We start from the raw sequence: 16,426 nt of genomic DNA on the forward strand, positions 1-16,426 counted from the left end.
AGGACATACTTAAGTGGAAAAACATACCCTGCTAATGGATAGGAAGACTTAACATAGTAAAAATGTCTATTCTACCAAAAGCCGTCTATACATTTAACGCACTTCCGATCCAAATTCCAATGTCATATTTTAAGGGGATAGAGAAACAAATCACCAATTTCATATGGAAGGGAAAGAAGCCCCGGATAAGCAAAGCACTACTGAAAAAGAAGAAGAAAGTGGGAGGCCTCACCTTACCTGACTTCAGAACCTATTATACAGCCACAGTAGTCAAAACAGCCTGGTATTGGTACAACAACAGACACATAGACCAATGGAACAGAATTGAGAACCCAGACATAGATCCATCCACGTATGAGCAGCTGATATTTGACAAAGGACCAGTGTCAATTAACTGGGGAAAAGACAGCCTTTTTAACAAATGGTGCTGGCATAACTGGATATCCGTTTGCAAAAAAATGAAACAGGACCCATACCTCACACCATGCACAAAAACTAACTCCAAGTGGATCAAAGACCTAAACATAAAGACTAAAACGATAAAGATCATGGAAGAAAAAATTGGGACAACCCTAGGAGCCCTAATACAAGGTATAAACAGAATACAAAACATTACCAAAAATGATGAAGAGAAACCCGATAACTGGGAGCTCCTAAAAATCAAACACCTATGCTCATCTAAAGACTTCTCCAAAAGAGTAAAAAGACCACCTACAGACTGGGAAAGAATTTTCAGCTATGGCATCTCCGACCAGCGCCTGATCTCTAAAATCTACATGATTCTGTCAAAACTCAACCACAAAAAGACAAACAACGCAATCAAGAAGTGGGCAAAGGATATGAACACACATTTCACTAAAGAAGATATTCAGGCAGCCAACAGATACATGAGAAAATGCTCTCGATCATTAGCCATTAGAGAAATGCAAATTAAAACTACGATGAGATTCCATCTCACACCAGCAAGGCTGGCATTAATCCAAAAAACACAAAATAATAAATGTTGGAGAGGCTGCGGAGAGATTGGAACTCTCATACACTGCTGGTGGGAATGTAAAATGGTACAACCACTTTGGAAATCTATCTGGCGTTATCTTAAACAGTTAGAAATAGAACTACCATACAACCCAGAAATCCCACTCCTAGGAATATACCCTAGAGGTACAAGAGCCTTCATACAAACAGATATATGCACACCCATGTTTATTGCAGCTCTGTTTACAATAGCAAAAAGTTGGAAGCAACCAAGGTGTCCATCAACGGATGAATGGGTAAATAAATTGTGGTATATTCACACAATGGAATACTACGCATCGATAAAGAACAGTGACGAATCGGTGAAACATTTCATAACATGGAGAAACCTGGAAGGCATTATGCTGAGCGAAATGAGTCAGAGGCAAAAGGACAAATATTGTATAAGACCACTATTACAAGATCTTGAGAAACAGTAAACCTGAGAAGAACACATACTTTTGTGGTTACGAGGGGGGGAGGGAGGGAGGGTGGGAGAGGGTTTTTTATTGATTAATCAGTAGATAAGAACTGCTTTAGGTGAAGGGAAAGACAACACTCAATACATGGAAGGTGAGTTCAATTGGACTGGACCAAAAGCAAGGAAGTTTCCGGGATAAAATGAATGCTTCAAAGGTCAGCGGAGCAAGGGCGGGGGTCTGGGGAACATGGTTTGCGGGGACTTCTAAGTCAATTGGCAAAATAATTCTATTATGAAATCATTCTGCATCCCACTTTGAAATGTGGCGTCTGGGGTCTTAAATGCTAACAAGCGGCCATCTAAGATGCATCAATTGGTCTCAACCCACCTGGAGCAAAGGAAAATGAAGAACACCAAGGCCACACGACAACTAAGAGCCCAAGAGACAGAAAGGGCCACATGAACCAGAGACCTACATCATCCTGAGACCAGAAGAACTAGTTGGTGCCCGGCCACAATCGATGACTGCCCTGACAGGGAGCACAGGAGAGGACCGCTGAGGGAGCAGGAGATCAGTGGGATGCAGACCCCAAATTCTCATAAAAAGACCAAACTTAATGGTCTGACTGAGACTGGAGGAACCCCGGCGGCCATGCTCCCCAGACCTTCAGTTGACACAGGACAGGAACCATCCCCGAAGACAACTCATCAGAAATGAAAGGGACTGGTCAGCGGGTGGGAGAGAGATGCTGATGATGAGTGAGCTAATTATATCAGGTGGACACTTGAGATTGTGTTGGCAACTCTTGTCTGGAGGGGGGATGTGAGGATAGAGAGAGAGGGAAGCCGGCAAAAGTGTCAAGAAAGGAGAGACTGAAAGGGCTGACTCAAGAAGGGAGAGCAAGTGGGAGTAGGGAGTGAGATGTATGTAAACTTATATGTGACAGACTGATTGGATTTGTAAACTTTCACTTGAAGCTTAATAAAAGTTATTAAAAAAAAAAATAGAGAAACAGTCTAGACATACACAAAAAGAAGTAAAAGCAGTGAAAGAGCCAGGATCCAGAGTCAGACATATTCATGAGCAGCTGTCCCAGATCTCTAGGGTGAGTGGCACACATGAGGAGGTGGATCCATGAAGTAATGAAGGGAGGTTTCCAACCTGACCAGACTCTGAGCAGCACCCCACACCTCACACTTAATTGGGGGCAGGCCCTGACTGCTGGCTGCAGTGGACAGGAAGTGCCAGGGCACCTGTGTCTGCATCCCTCTTCATGTGAAGTGGTGGCGGGTACCATATGCCAGCCAACCTGCCCAACCAAAAATCATAACACAAGACACTTCCCCCTCCCCCTGTCTTGTCTGCCACCGCTTTCTGCCCACTCAATGAGTGGAAGTAAGTGCACTCCAGTGCGCTCATCTGCCTGCCGCTTCCCCTCCCCTCTGACCAGGTGAGTGGTAGGGACTGTGTGACCAAGCATGTACCCATCCACCCCCAACCCCTAAGCTGGTGGGAAGCAGCAACCGTGGGCCACATGCACTTCATCCTCCCACCCATCCCCCACCCTGGTGAATGGTGGCTACCATGCAACCACATGCACCTCTACTTGTTACCCACCCCCCACTTGTGGGTAATGCCAATCATGCACTGAGTGTGCCTACTGACTCACCACTACCTTCCACCCCCAACCTGGTGAGTAGTGGCCGCCATGTGACTGCACACACACCTGCCTGGCATCCACCCCCACCGACCTGATCCAGTGAGTGATGGTGACCATGAAACTGAGCACACACCCACCTGCTACTCACACCCCTACCCAGTGAGCGGTGACAACAGTACACCCATGGGCATGGCCACATGCCACCTTTCCCTGACCTAGAGAGCAGTAGCAACTATACACCCGCCCACCACTCACCTGCCTCCAACCTGGTGAGTGGTGGTGACCACATACCCCCATGCTCACCTGCCACCATTCATCCCCCCTTTTAGGTTATTCCCCTCCACCTGAGGAGTGGCAGTGACCACGCCCCCTACCCACCCACCACACTGACCACACGTGCCACTCCATTCATTCAGTGAGTGCCAGTGTCCATCCCTGTGCCACTGGATTGACAACAGACAGCATCCAATGCTCTCCCGCCCCACCCTGAGCTGCTCCACGTGACCAGCAAACAGAGACCCATGTTTACACTCCCAGCCACTATCCCACCCGCCTGGAGACAGGTGGTGAGTGCCCCAATGCTGTTAAACTAGGGATCAGAGTAGCATGACTGCCACACTCACCTGGATATATCAAAAACAAAACAGAAGAAAAAATCAGGATGAAGCAAACAAACATAAAATAAACAAATAAATATAACACCTTAATGGCCTGGAGACAACAGACAATGATAAATCACTTAAAGAAGCAAGGCAAGATGGCTCAAGCAAGTGACCAAAATAAAGGGCCAGAAAACGTTCCTGAGGAAGAGATGCTAATGGATATCTGATAAGGAATTCAAAAGACTTATATTTTGGATTATCCAACAGATCAAGAAAGTGACCAAGGGAAACACAAGCAAAACTTCAGAAGAATTCAGGAAAACAATACAAGAAGAAATGGCAAAATAAATAGACAATTAGAAACCATACAAAAACAGTAACTAGAAATCCAGAAGATTAACAACATTTCAGAAATAGATAACTCAGTGGAAGGAAATGACAAAATAAATAGATAAATAGAAGGACATAGAAGTAGAGTTGAATCAAAGGAAGACAGAATCAGCGAAACAGAGGACAAATCCCTTGATACTAATTTGTTTAAGGAACATTCAGAAAAAAGAATGAAGAAGAATGAAGACAGCCTAAGAGTTATGTGGGACACTATCAAGAGGAATAACTTCCACATGATAGGAATTCCAGAACAGGAGGAGACAAAAGCAAAACAAAAACAAAAAGCACAGAGAAAATTTTTGAAGATTTGCTGGCAGAAAACTTCCCTAATATCATGAAAGACAAGAAGGTATCCTTCCAAGAAGCTCAACGAACCCTATACAGGAAAGACCTCGAAAGACAGTTACCAAGACAAATCATAATCAAACTTTTCAAAACCAAAGACAAAGAAAGAATGCTGAGAGTAGTTCAGGAAAAATGATCCGTCACCTACGAAGGGGAACCAATAAGACTAAGCTCTGATTTGTAGGCAGAAAGCATGCAGTCAAGAAGGTAATGGGATGACATACATAAAACCCTGAACGAAAAAAAAATGCCAACCAGGACTCATATATCCAGCAAAATTGTCTCTCAAATATGATGGCAAAACTAAGACATTTCCAGTCAAACAGAAATTAAAGGAATTTGTAAAAAGCAGACCAACCTTACAAGAAATATTAAAGGGAAGGCTTTAGACAGAGAAACAACAACATCAGATAACAACTTGAGATTAAGACACATGAGAGCACCACCCAGATAACAACCTAGATAAAGAATTCTCAAAAATAAAGCTACAATACTGAAAAAAGGGCACCACAGGCATCAATCTTCAAATGATGACAACTTCAATATAAAAAGAGGGAATAAGTGGTGTAGTTATAGAACTTCCAAATGGAGAAGAAGTCAAGGTGATATCAAGTTATAACAGACTGTTTAAAACTTAAGAAGATAAAGGTACACTTCAGGGTAACCACAAATAATTTAATAAATCTTCTCACCAAAATAAAAAAGAAAACCATAAAGACTCAGCAAACACAAAGTCAACAACAACTAAGGAAATGAAAAGAAAATCTATAAACAAAATATCTCAGTATAGAAAAGTAAGTGGAACAAAGATACTGTCAATACCACAAAAAAAGCACAACAGACTGACAGTAGTTAATTCAAACCCATCAGTAACGACACTGAATGTAAATGGGTTAAATGTACCAGTCAAGAGATATAGAATAACGGAATGGATAAAAAAAAAAATGACCCATCATTATGTTGTCTACAAGGGACACACATAAGACACTAAGGTATAAATATACTAATATCAAAAAGTGAAAAAAAAAAATACACCAAGCAAACAGTAACTGAAAAAGAGTAGAAGTGGCAATATTAATCCCTGATAAAATAGAATTTAGGGCAAAATCCCCTCTAAAGACAAAGAAGTACATTATATCATTATATAATCATTACAGTGTCCATTCACCAAAAGGATATAACCATAATAAATATTTATGTTCATAATGACAGAGCTCCAAAAAACGTAAACTGTAAGTAACAGTGTTGAGAAGAGAAATAGATAGTTCCACAATCATAGTAGGAGACTTTAACACACTACTGTCTATGAAGAACAGGACAACTAGAGAGAAACTCAACAAAGATATAGAAGATTTAACATCACAATCAACCAACTGGACCTCATAGGCATATACAGAACATTCCACCCAACGCCAGCACAGTACACATTCTTCTCCAAAGCACATGGATCATTCTGCAGAATAGACCATATTTTAGGCCACAAAACAAGGCTCAATAAATTGAAAAATATCAAAATAGTACAAAGCATCTTTTGTAATCGCAATGCTATAAAATTGGAAATCAATAACAGGAAGAACAAGGAAAAAAATCCAACACATGGAAACTGAATAACACCCTGCTTAAAAACCACTGGGTAATAGACGAAATTAAAAATTAAATAAGAAAATTCCTAGAGTCAAACAAGAATGAAAACACAACATACAAAACCTTTGGGACAAAACAGAAACAGTTCTCAGAGGTCAATTTGTAGCAATAAATGCACACATCAAAAAGGAGAAAGGGCTAGAATCAATACCTTAAACCTACAACATGATCAGATTGGAAAAAGAGCAGCAAAAGGAGCCAGAAGAAAAGAAGAAATAAAGATTAGAGCAGAAATAAATGAATCAGAAGACAGAAAAGCAATAGAAAGAATCAACAACACTAGAAATTGGTTCTTTGGAAAGGTCAATAGAATCAACAAACCACTGGCCAAGTTGACAAAAGAAAAGGAGAAGATGCAAATAACCCAAATAAAAAATGAGATGGGTGACATTACAACAGAACCAACTGAAATAAGATGGATCATAACAGAACATTATGAAAAATTATACTCCAAAAAAATATGAAAACCTGTAAGAAAAGGACAAATTTCTAGAAACATGTAGCCTACCCAAACAACACAAACTGAGGTAGAAAATCTAAACAAACCCATAACAAAAGAAGAAATTGAAGAGATCCTAAAAAAGGTCCCAACAAGAAAAAAAGGCCTGGCCTGTATGGGCCTCACTGGAAAATTCTACGAAACTTTTCAGAGAAGACTTTACATCAATTATTCTAGAACATAGAAAAGGAAGGAATATTCCCAAATTTATTCTGTGAAACCAGCATAACCCTGATAACAAAGTCAGGCAAAGACACCACTAAAAAAGTAAATTATAAACCAATATCTCTCATGATTATAGATGCAAAAATTCTCAACAGAATTCAAGCCCAATTCAACAGCATGTCAAAAAAAATAATACATCACAACCACGTGGGCTTCATATCACGTATACAAGGGTGGTTCAACATCAGAAAATCAATCAACATAATCCACCACATAAATAAAACAAAGGACAAGAATCACATGATTATCTCAATAGATGCAGAAAAGGCATTTGATAAAGTCCAACACCCATTCCTGATAAAAACTCTCAGCAAAATGGGAATAGAAGGGAAATTCCTCAACATGATTAAGGGCATATATAGAAAACCAACAGCCAACATCATTCTCAACAGAGGGAGACTAAAAGCATTCTCCTTGAGAACAGGAACCAGACAAGGATGCCCTTTATCATCACTCTTATTCAATATTGAACTGGAAGTCCTGGCTAGAGCAATAAGGCAAGAAAGGGAAATAAAGGGTATATGAATTAGGAAGGGAGAAGTAAAATTATCCTTATTAGCAGATGACATGATCACATACATAGAAAATCCCTGAGACTCCACAAGAAAGCTACTAGAACTAAAGAAGCTTTCAGCAAAGTGGCAGGGTACAAAATCAACATACAAAAATCAGTTACATTCCTCTACACTAACAAAGAGAGTTCTGAAATCAGGAAAGCAATACCGTTTACAATAGCTCTCCTCCCATAAGATAGAATAAATCTAACTAGATTTATACAAAGAAAACTACAAAACACTACCACAAGAAACCTACATAAATGGAAAAACATACCATGCTTGTGGGAAGCAGGAAGTAACATTGTGAAAATGCCAATACTACCCAAAGCAATGTGATCTACAAATGTAATGAGATCTTGATCCAAATTCCAACATCATTTTTTAATGAGATGGAATGGAAAGAGACCCTGGATAAGCAAAGCCATTACCCATACCTATTGCTGTCAAATCAATTCTGACTCATAGTGACTGTATAGGACAGAGTAGAGCTGCCCCATGGGGTTTCTGAGGAGTGCCTGGTAGATTCAAACTGCCAATCTTTTGGTTAGCAGCGAGCTCTTAACCTCTGCGGCACCAGGGCTCCAAGCATTATTGAAGAAGAACAAAGTAGGAGGTCTCACATTCCCTGATCCCAGGACCTACTATAAAGCCACGATAGTCAAAACAGCCTGGTACTGGTACAACAACAGACACGTAGACCAATGGAATAGAATTGAGAATCCAGAAGTAAATCCATCCACCTATGGACAGCTGATCTTTGAAAAAGTGTCAAAATCCATTAAATGGGGAAGACAAAGTCTCTTTAACAAATGGTACTGTCAAATCTGGATATCAATTTGCAGAAAAATAAAATAGAATGCACACCTCACACCATAAACAAAACCCAACTAAAAATGAATCAAAGACCTAGATGTAAAATTTAAAACTATAAAGACTATGGAAGAAAAAATGGGACAAGTCTAGGGTTCCTAATATATGGCACAAATAGAATAAAAATGCACAAACAGCAAAAGATAAGCTAGATAACTGAGATCGCCTAAAAATAAAACACTTATGCTCATCAAAAGACTTTGCCAAAAGAGTAAAAACGGAAGCTATGGGCCGGGGAAAAATTTTTGGCTGTGACATATCTGACAAGAGTCTAATCTCTAAAATTTATAGAAAACTTCAACACCTCAAAAACAAAAAGACAAGCAACCCAATTAAAAACTGAGCAAAGGACATGAACAGATGCTTCATCAAAGAAGACATTCAGGCAACTAATAAACACTTGAAAAGATGCTCATGTTCATTAGCTGTTACAAAAAACAAACACATCCACTGCCTTTGAGTCAATTCTGACACATAGCGACCCTATAGGACAGAGTATAACTGCCTCATAGGGTTTCCAAGGAGCGGTTGGTAGATTTGAACTGCAGACCTTTTGCTTAGCAGCCAAGCCCTTAACCACTGTGCCACTGGGGCTCCTCATTAGCTATTAGAGAGAGCAAATCAAAAATACAATGAGATACTATCTCACTCCAGCAATAATGGCATTGATCAAAGAAACAGGGGACAATAAACTCTGGCAATGCTGTGGGGAGATTGAAACACTTATACACTGCTGGTGGGACTGCAAAATGGTACAACACTATGGAAAAAATTTATAGTGCTCCCATAAAAAACTAGAAATAGAAATACCATATAATCCAACAATTCCACTCCTAGAGAAATAAGATCTGTGACATGAATAAACTTATGCACAACCATGTTCATTGCAGTATTATTCGCAATAACAAAAAGTTGGAAACAACCAAAGTGCCCATCAACAGATGAATGGATAAACTATGGTACATACATACAGTGGAATACTATGGAACGATAAAGAAAATGATGAACCAACAAATCATCACACAACATGAATGAATCTGGAGGGCGTTATGCTGAGTGAAATAAGTCAAACACAAAAGGACAAGTATTGTATGAGACTACTATTGTAGATAGTCGAAAACAGGTTTACACACAGAAAGAAACATTCTTTGATGGTTACCGGGGACAGGAGGAGCTGGAGGGAGGGAGAATCACTAACTAGATAGTAGGTGTTAGTTCTGGAGATGGGAAGGAAATACACAATGTGTGAGAAGTCAGCACAATGTGACCAAGGCAAAGCAAGACACTGAGAGGTAGTAAATGCTATAACATACACAATTCTGCAACAACAGCAATAACAAGCAATAACTTGTGTGTTGGTACATAGGTAAATATGTATGCTAAATAGGTGAGGGAGATCATATGGAAGTACACCTGTGTGTATATACATAGTTATGGTTGTGGATATTTCTAGATACATATTTACAATTGCTGCAGGTATACTCATCTGTGTAATAGAGCACATAGGGGGCACGGTTATAAAAAATACTTAGACATTCAAACTGAACTACTGGACTTGAAGGCTAAGAACCATAGTCTCGGAGGACATCTAGGTCAATTGGAAAAACACAGTTGGTAAAGACAATGTTCTACATCCTAGTCTGGTGAGTAGTGTCTGAGCTCTTAATATCTTGCAAGCAGCCATCTAAGAAGCAACTATTGGTCTCTTCTCACCTGGAGCAAAGGAGAACAAAGAAAAATGAAGACTCAAGGAAGGACTAATGGCTGACATGAACCACAGTCACCTCTAACTTGAGACCAGAAGAAGTAGATGGTGCCCGGTACCACTATCAACCAGTCTGACCAGATCCACAATAGAAGGTCCCAGTTAGAATGGTAAAGTATGTAGAACAAAATTGAAATTTAACAAACAAACAAACAAACAAACAAACAAACAAACAAACAAACAAACCAGATTACTGGTATAAAATAGACTAGACTATTGTCCTTCTAACTTGAAACTGAAGACACTCCTGGAAGCCACCTTTCAGCCAAATCACAGACGGGACTACAAAATAATCAGCAACCCATGTGAAGAATGTGCTTCTTAGAACAACCAACTATAGAAGACCAAAAGGAAAACAATTGCCCAAAACCAAAGATGAGAAGGCAGGGAAGGACAGTGAAAATGGATGAATGGAAACACTCTAGATTCATTCTTTCCAGAGTGCTGCACCTTGAGGGGATAGCAACCAAGGTCATGGAACAACTTGTGTATAAATTATTGATTAGTAAACTAATTTGCTATGTAAACTTTTGCCTAAAGCACAATAAAATGTTTAAAAAAAAAAAAAAAGAATAATTCTATGCCTCTGAGATCCTAAAGAGGGAAAGGTTAAAAATGCAGGAAAAAAAGAAGGGAGAAATAGTTGGTGGAAGGGAGGGAGGAAAGAGGGTAAAATTCTTTGAAACAATTGCTAGACAAATGCTTGAATAAAATAAGGAAACTCTGGAAATGTTCAAAGGTAGAGGAATTGCTAAATAAACTATGGTGTATATGTTTGATAAAATATAATGTCGTTTTTGCTGTTGAGTCCATTCTGACTCACAGCAACCCTATGTACAACAGAACGAAATATTGCCCAGTCCTGTGTCATCCTCACAATCATTGTTATGCTTGAGGCCATTTTTGAAGCCACTGTGTCAATCCATCTCCTTCAGGGTCTTCCTCTTTTTCGCTGATCCTCTGCTTTACCAAGCATGATGTCCTTCCCCAGGGATTGATCCCTCCTGATAACATGTCCAAAGTATGTCAGACGAAGTGTCGCCATCCTTGCTTCTAAGGAGCATTATGCTTGTGCTTTTTCTAATACAGACTTGTTCTTTCATCGGGCAGTCCATGGTGTATTCAATATTCTTCACCAACACCATAATTCAAAGATGCCAGTTCTTCTTTGGTCTTCCTTATTCATTGTCCAGCTTTTGCATGCATGTGAAGAGATTGAAAACGTCAAGGCTTGGGTCAGGCACACCTTACTCTTCCAGTTGACGTCTTTGGTTTTTAACTCTTTAAAGAGGTCCTTTGCAGCAGATTTGCCCAATGCAATGCATCTTTGATTTCTTGATTGCTGCTTCCATAGGTGTTGATTGTGGATCCAAGCAAAATGAAACCCTTGACAACTTCAATCTTTTCTCCATTTACCATGATGTGGCTTATTGGTCCAGTTGTGAGGATTTTTGTTTTCTTTATGTTGAGGTGCAATCCATACTGAAGGCTGTAGTCTCTGAACTTCATTAGTAAGTGCTTCAAGTCCTCTTCACTTTCAACAAGCAAAGTTGTGTCATCTGCATATCGTGGGTTGCTAATGAGTCTTCCACCAATCCTGATGCCCTGTTCTTCTTCATATAGTCCAGCTTCTTGGATAATTTGCTCATCATACAGATTGAATAAGTATGATGAAAAGATACAACTCTGATGCACACCTTCCCTGCCTGTAAATCATGCAGTATCTCCTTGTTCTGTCCGAATAACTGCCTCTTGATCTATGTACAGGTATCTCATGAGCACAATTAAGTCTTCTGGAATTTCTACTCTTCACAATGTTATCCATAATTTATATGCTCCACACAGTCAATTCCTTTATATAGTCAGTAAAACACAGGTAAACGTCTTTCTGATATTCTCTGCTTTCAGCCAGGATCCTTCTGATGTCAGTAATGATATTCCTGGCTCCATGTCCTCTTCTGAATCTGGCTTGAATTTCTAACAGTTCTCTGTTGATGTGCTGCTGCAACCTCTTTTGAATGATCTTCAGCAAAATTTTGCTTGTGTGTGATATTAATGACATTGTTCAATAATTTCTGTGTTCGTTTGGATCACCCATTTCAAATAAGCCTGAATATGGATCTCTCCCAGTTGATTAGCCAGGTAGCTGTCCTCCAAATTTCTTGGCATAGATGAGTAAGTCTTCTAACACTCCATCCATTTGTTGAAGTATTGAAATTAAAAATAATGTTTTTGAAAGTGGAAAATGTTTATTTTATAGTATGTAAAATAATAGAAACAAAACAAAATTGCTTCTAAATTATAATCACAGCCATGTATAAAAATACATGTTAAAGACATTTCCAAAAAAAATTGCAATTAAGTATTCCTAAGTGTTACTGGTTTTCACTGGGTAGCAGAACGATTTTACTGTATTTTCATATTTCTAACTTAAAAATATTTAAAGAAATAGTATTTTACATCAATCAATAATACTTTATGATTTAAAAGTAATCAAACATAAAATGAAAAGTAATTTAAAATGATTATCAGCATCCAAAAAATATTTTCAATCTTGTGGTCTGTAATACGGAGAAAAACTACACTGATGGTGACTTGCTTTATAATTCTATGTATTGCAAATATATATGCAACTAGGAAACAAATATCTAAAAGAAGTTATGAATCCTCATAAATTGTAACTTAGATGAATCAGATATTAAGAACGAATATTTGATAAAATACTTCTTTTAAAATGCCATTAAATGGGAAGAGTGAGTTGGGCTGAAAATTTTGAAATCTCCCCAAAATAGAAAACAGACCTCAAATAAGACAAAATGTTGGAAGGGAGTGAATCAGATCTATTTTATATGAAATTTTGAAATTAGATGACCATAGATTTTTAGTGAATGGTTTGCTAGTGGAGGTGATTATTAGATGAAATTGCTTTTAGCAAATTTCCGTTAGTGAAAACAAACAAACAAAAAAAACAAAAAACCCAGGTGAATTTTCTGTATCAATAAAAAAGCCTGGAAGGATCTGTAGAGGGTAGCACCTTGGTGGAAACAGAGACACTCCAAGGTCAGGAATATACAAAAAGGGAAAAGAGGGACTCAAATAGCCTCTTTCTGAAACCTGGAAATTTACAAGGTTCTGAGAGTATGGGGAAAACACCACAGAACTCATCTTCAATCCATGTCCATCTCACCCCTCCACGAGTCTCAAGTCTGCATTCTTCTTCCTTCATAGACCTTGATTCTTTATTTTCTAGCAAAGTGTTATGTTTCATTTCATACCCACATGAGTCCATGTAAAAATTCAGAACATAGACAATTTTTGTAATGTTAAGCATTTTGTGTGTTTCACAAACAAACCAGACCAAACCTGTTGCCGTTGAGTTGATTCCTACTCATAGCAATCCAATATATCTCTATGTTCCTAACCAAATTGCCTGAATCTATATAGTCATCTGTTGCATTTTTCTACCTCTGAGGAAGATAAAATATGAACCAAGGCAAACAAATACTTTCCTGCTATTTTCTTGTGTTATTTCAAAAAGAGGAGGCTTTACAACATATCTTGTCACATCTGACATCCTGTGCCATCAAGTTTTCCTTTAATGTCTGTTACTGAGCTACCTTGCTGCAATTCTGCCTTGTTTCCCATTCATCCTCTGCCTGTCCTCTGCTACCTGAGATGCTGTAAACTTTTCCGTAGCATGTTTTTCAGAGCTACTTTTACTTCCTTGTTCTTTAGGCTGTAGACAAGGGGATTCACTAGGGGAGTGACCACACCATACTGCAAGAAAAAAATCAGTTCCCATGGGGAACCTGAAGTTGGCATAAGATAGCGAAGGAAACCTGAGCTGTAAAATAAACTCACAGCAGTAAGGTGGGAGGAGCAGGTGGAGAAGGCCTTGCTTCTGCCTGTGGTGGAGGTGATGCTCAAGATGGTGGAGACAATGCGGCCATAAGAGAAGAAAACCAGGAAGAAGGTCCCAAAGGCATGCAGGAGGGCTGAGCACAGTAGGACTGAAAAGTTAGTTGAGCTATTGGAGCAGGATAGAGGGAATAGAGAAGGTATCTCACAGCTAAAGTTGGGGATGACTTGTGACTCACAGAAGTCCAAATTCATAGCAAGAACTGTGTTGATGAGCGCATCCAAAAAGGCCAAGACCCAGGATGCCCACACCAGCCTCACACAGAGCTGGTTGTTCATCATTTGAACATATATCAGAGGGTAGCAGACAGCAGCATACCGATCATAGGCCATCACTGCAAGGAGACAGAGCTCTGTTCCCCCAGAGTGAAGCACAAAGAAGGCCTGGGTCAAGCAGTTCTCCACTGAGATGGTTTTCTTCTCAGAAAGGAGGTTCTCCAGCATCTTGGGCACAGTGACTGAAGAGTAACAGAGATCCAGGAAGGAAAGGTGACTCAAGAAGAAGTACATGGGAGTGTGGAGGTGGGAACTGGCTCTGATAACCATGATCATCAACAGATTTCCTGACAGGGTCAGGAGGTAAATTACCAAGAAAAGCACAAAGAGTAGGGTTTGCATGTGATGGCCGACAGGCAGCCCAAGGAGGAGGAACTCAATGATAGTACTGTGGTTTCCCGAGGCCATTTAGAGAGGACAATCCTTTGGAAGAAAACAGAAAAATGAATGAAGCATCAACTGGCTCCTCTGGGAACCCAGAGTTCCTACCCAATTCTAAGTACAATTTTCTTCAACTGCTCATCATTGCCACCATTTTCTAATAGCTCTCCTGGAGTCCCTTCCCTTCTCTGATTTCTTGACATACTAGTCCTGAACTCTCTGTGTTCTTTCCATTTGTTTTTCTTCTACTACAAATAGATCTAGAAAAATTCACATATTTTTCAGACCTGGCCCACGAATAATGTTCCATCTTTTTGAACTGGGCCTTTGCTTTTGTTCTGTAACGTTGTAGTCAACGGCTTGCTCTTTGCAGAAGCTGTTCTAACCCTTCTTGTTCTCCTCAGTCTATCTTTCACTTTCTATTCAATGTTTTATAATGGTTCATTACTATTTAATAGTACACCATTTGTGTTATCTTTTTCCTCTTTATGATTCTGTTTCATTTAGTTAGAACATTTGATTTTAGGGATAATTTTTAAAGCAATTATTCTCTCTCTCTGTGTGTATATTGGGGAGTTGAGATAAAAGAGGAAATTGCCAAACCAGTTTTTTAAAGTTAAAACAAAACTGGGTTTCTCATGAAAAATAATTTTAAAAAGAGGAAGGCAAGCCAGATCCTGAGAGAAAATATTGGACAAAGTACCCATATAGAGAATACATGACAAACACCTACGAATCAATAATAAAAATGAGAAAAAATCCAATACTAAAGTGGGGAAAAAACTAGAAAGGACTTTTACAAAGGAAGGTATGTGGTTGGCCAGTAGGCTTATGAAAACACACTCAACATCATTAGTCATTAAAGAAATACAAAATAAAACACAATGAAGTATCGTAAACACTCAACAGAATGACTAAAATTGCCAAATGTTGGTGAAAAGAGTAGAGCAACTGGGACTTTGCTCATGGGAGTGTAAGATGGTACAATTACTTTGGAAAACTGGGTAGTTTCTTACAAAGCTAGATAGATATCTATCCTATGGTCCAACAATTCCACTCTGAGAAAAATAAATACATGTCTTGACAAAAAGTTTTGTATAAGAATGTTCCTAGTAGCTATTTTTCCTAATTGTTATGAACTGGAAATACCCAAATGAACATCAACAGGAGAATGGATAAACAATGAATAAACAAAAGGTGATATATTTACACAACAAAATACAATTTACCAGGAAGTGAATGAACTACTGAATACATGCAACCACATGGATAAATAATAATAAAAAAATTGTACATTTACTTACAGTAAAACACAAAAATTTTTCAAAATGTATATACCATTGTAATCATCATACTGATAAAGTTATAGAATGTTTTAGTCATGCCAGAAAGATCCCTTCATGTTTCTTTTCAGTCTCTCCATCAGATAAAACCACCTTTCTGATTTTTATTGCCATACATTAGTTTTGCTTATTCCAGAAATCCATACACATGGAATCTTACAGAATGTGAAATATAATGACACTTTTTTAGTGCCAATTGTGTTCTAAAACCTCTTGCCATCAAGTTAACTCTGATTCATGGTGACCCCATATGTGTCAGGGTAGAACTGTGCTCCATAGGGTTTTCTTGGTTTAAATCTTTGTAGGGTTAAGCATTTGACTACTAGCCAAGAGGTTGGCAGTTCAATCCACCCAGAGGTACTTTGGAAAACAGGCCTGACAATCTGCTTCTGAAAGGCCACAGCCTTGAAAACCCTTTGGAGCAGTTCTACTCTGCACACATGGGACTGCCATGAGTCGGAATTGATTCAACAGCAACTAACAACAGCAGTCTTTATTGAAACAGGTCTCCAGGC

General features: G+C 39.0%; 1 protein-coding gene across 1 annotated transcript; it reads right to left on the minus strand.

The window, feature by feature from the left end:
- Positions 1-13,659: 13,659 nt before the first annotated feature.
- On the minus strand, positions 13,660-14,954 carry LOC100664335 (olfactory receptor 8S1-like). Its single transcript, XM_003405410.3, has one exon. It carries the CDS (start codon positions 14,593-14,595, stop codon positions 13,660-13,662), a length of 936 nt encoding a protein of 311 aa, XP_003405458.1. The 5' UTR covers positions 14,596-14,954.
- Between the last annotated feature and the right edge of the window lie 1,472 nt (positions 14,955-16,426).

This window comes from Loxodonta africana, chromosome 4, assembly GCF_030014295.1.
Source record: "Loxodonta africana isolate mLoxAfr1 chromosome 4, mLoxAfr1.hap2, whole genome shotgun sequence".
In the NCBI taxonomy this organism is placed as follows: Eukaryota; Metazoa; Chordata; class Mammalia; order Proboscidea; family Elephantidae; genus Loxodonta; species Loxodonta africana.